The 1,972-nt window shown below is 57.3% G+C and overlaps 1 protein-coding gene across 1 annotated transcript in view; it reads right to left on the bottom strand.

The window, feature by feature from the left end:
• The window catches only part of FDXR (ferredoxin reductase), a gene marked incomplete at its 5' end in the record, with an annotated part of 8,334 nt that extends 7,419 nt beyond the window's left edge, over window positions 1–915 (bottom strand). The window contains one exon of the mRNA XM_008948734.1: window positions 804–915. Within this exon, the coding sequence (XP_008946982.1) occupies window positions 804–915 (112 nt within the window). The remainder of the gene's footprint in view (window positions 1–803) is intronic.
• Between the last annotated feature and the right edge of the window lie 1,057 nt (window positions 916–1,972).

Raw genomic sequence — 1,972 nt, forward strand, 5'->3', positions numbered from 1 at the left:
GCAGGGCAGGATCGCACCCAGACTGGGGCTAAACAGCAAAGCCACCACCCCTGCCCCTGCAGCTCCAGCCTGACTCAGCTGGTAACAGGATGGATACCATCATACTGCAGAACCTGCCCAAACCCCTCACCTCTCAGCTCAAAGGGATCCAGGCATTATGGTCTGGTGATCTCCAGGGACTAGAGGAAACTGTTGCAAGATACTCCTGTGTCTGGATCTCCTGTGTCCTACCACTCCAGCCACCTCCAGCCCATCTCAGCCACAGCACACAACCCTGGGTACAACTCACACCTGCTGCCAGGCTGATTTCAAAGAGCTCCTTGGTTTAGCTTCTCCTTGCCCCACTGTGCACCTGCAACCCAGCTCCATCACCCCTACCAGCAGGCCTGTGTGTTCCCCAGCACCCAGATGGGTCCACACCGAGCACAGGCAAACAGCAACTGCAGCAAGCGGGTGAGATCCTGCTGGCATAAAGTTTCCTGATGCAAAGAAACCCATCTGTGCTCCTCGGTGGTGCTCCAGGCCAAGCTGAGCAGCACTTCCCATCACACACCCCTGGGTCTGACCTGCTGTCCAGAGCCCTAATTCCAGACGTCCCATATCTCCCAGCCATGGCCCTGCTGCATCTCAGCATGGACAAGGAGACTTGGACCTCCACAGCACAGATAAGGAGATTGGGTCATCTCCAGCTCCAGATCACTGTAAGCCTTGGAGGCATCACAAGGGACTGCAGCTGCCTCACCCGCACCCACCACGCCCCTCATGTTCACCCACAGGGGCAAGGGGAGGAAGCCAGCACCAACCTTCACTTCGGGGTGGTCTGGGGCCACCCCAAAACGCACGAGCCCAAAGGGAACAGGCAGCTTCTCGTAGATGTCCACTTGGGCCCCACCATGGTGCTGCAGGAGAAGGAAGCTACAGTCAAGGGATGAGGGCAGAAAGGCCACGAGAGCTCAGGAGGGGCATGCAATGCTCGCGTGCTGCTGGGGGAAACGTGGCACAGGAGGGAGGGTGGCACCAAGTCCTGTAGCCAGAAACAGCCTCTTCCAGACCCTTCCATGCACGGGATGATACTGTACCTGTTCGTGCCAGCTCAGGTGGCAAAGTGTAGCAGACAGCATGACCCCAGCTGCCACCAAGTACATCTCTAGGGGGGGCTCCATCCTCCTACCCACCCCACAGCTCTTCCTCCACACTAATCTGGTGGCTATCCACTACCCAGAGGGCTCATGAAAGAGCCCCCACACAGGCTAGGGAAGCACCCAGCACAGCACCCCAGGTGCTGCTGGCCCTGCCAGGCTGTCTGCCAACCCTCAGCAGAGATGCCTGTGTCCTGAGATCCCCCTGAGCTGAGTCACCTCAGGGTCAGAGCTTTAGGCAGACGTTTTGCTGCAAGGCCTTCGTTATCTAGTATTTTGAGTCAGCCTCTTCCTGGAGATTAAGCAGCCCTGAAATTTGTCCCTGAGGCTTAGTAACAGCTTTTTTCCAAGGTGTACTGGAGACAACACAGCACAGTTTAATGACGGGGTTAAGCTGCTGCATCTCTGCTGGGTGCCAACAGCCCTGTGCCTGCTCAGGTCTCATTTCCCCACAGAGACCTGGCTGCCCAAAGCACTGACGTGCGCAGACACCAGGTGAAGGAGCACCTGTCTGCCTTGACTCGGCTGGGGGAGGAGGAGGAGGTAGGAGAGCAGGTCTTGCACGTGTCCTTTGATACACAATTAACGTCATCTCTGTCGGCTGACAACAGCTCTGAGCAAGTCAGAAAGAACCACAGAATGGTTTGGGCTGGAACAGACCTTAAAGGTCATGTAGTTCCAACCCCCCTGCCATGGTAAGTGGCAGATTGCTGCTGCTCATTTGATTCTAGAAAAATCACTTGGGCTGAACAATCCTGCCAGGCCTGGGTCCCACCCGGCTGGCCCAGGGGCAGGGGTAGCCATGCCCCCAGGAGGACTCTGCAGGGCCAGGG

This window comes from Merops nubicus, unplaced genomic scaffold (genome assembly GCF_000691845.1).
Source record: "Merops nubicus isolate BGI_N331 unplaced genomic scaffold, ASM69184v1 scaffold28591, whole genome shotgun sequence".
Lineage (NCBI taxonomy): Eukaryota > Metazoa > Chordata > Aves > Coraciiformes > Meropidae > Merops > Merops nubicus.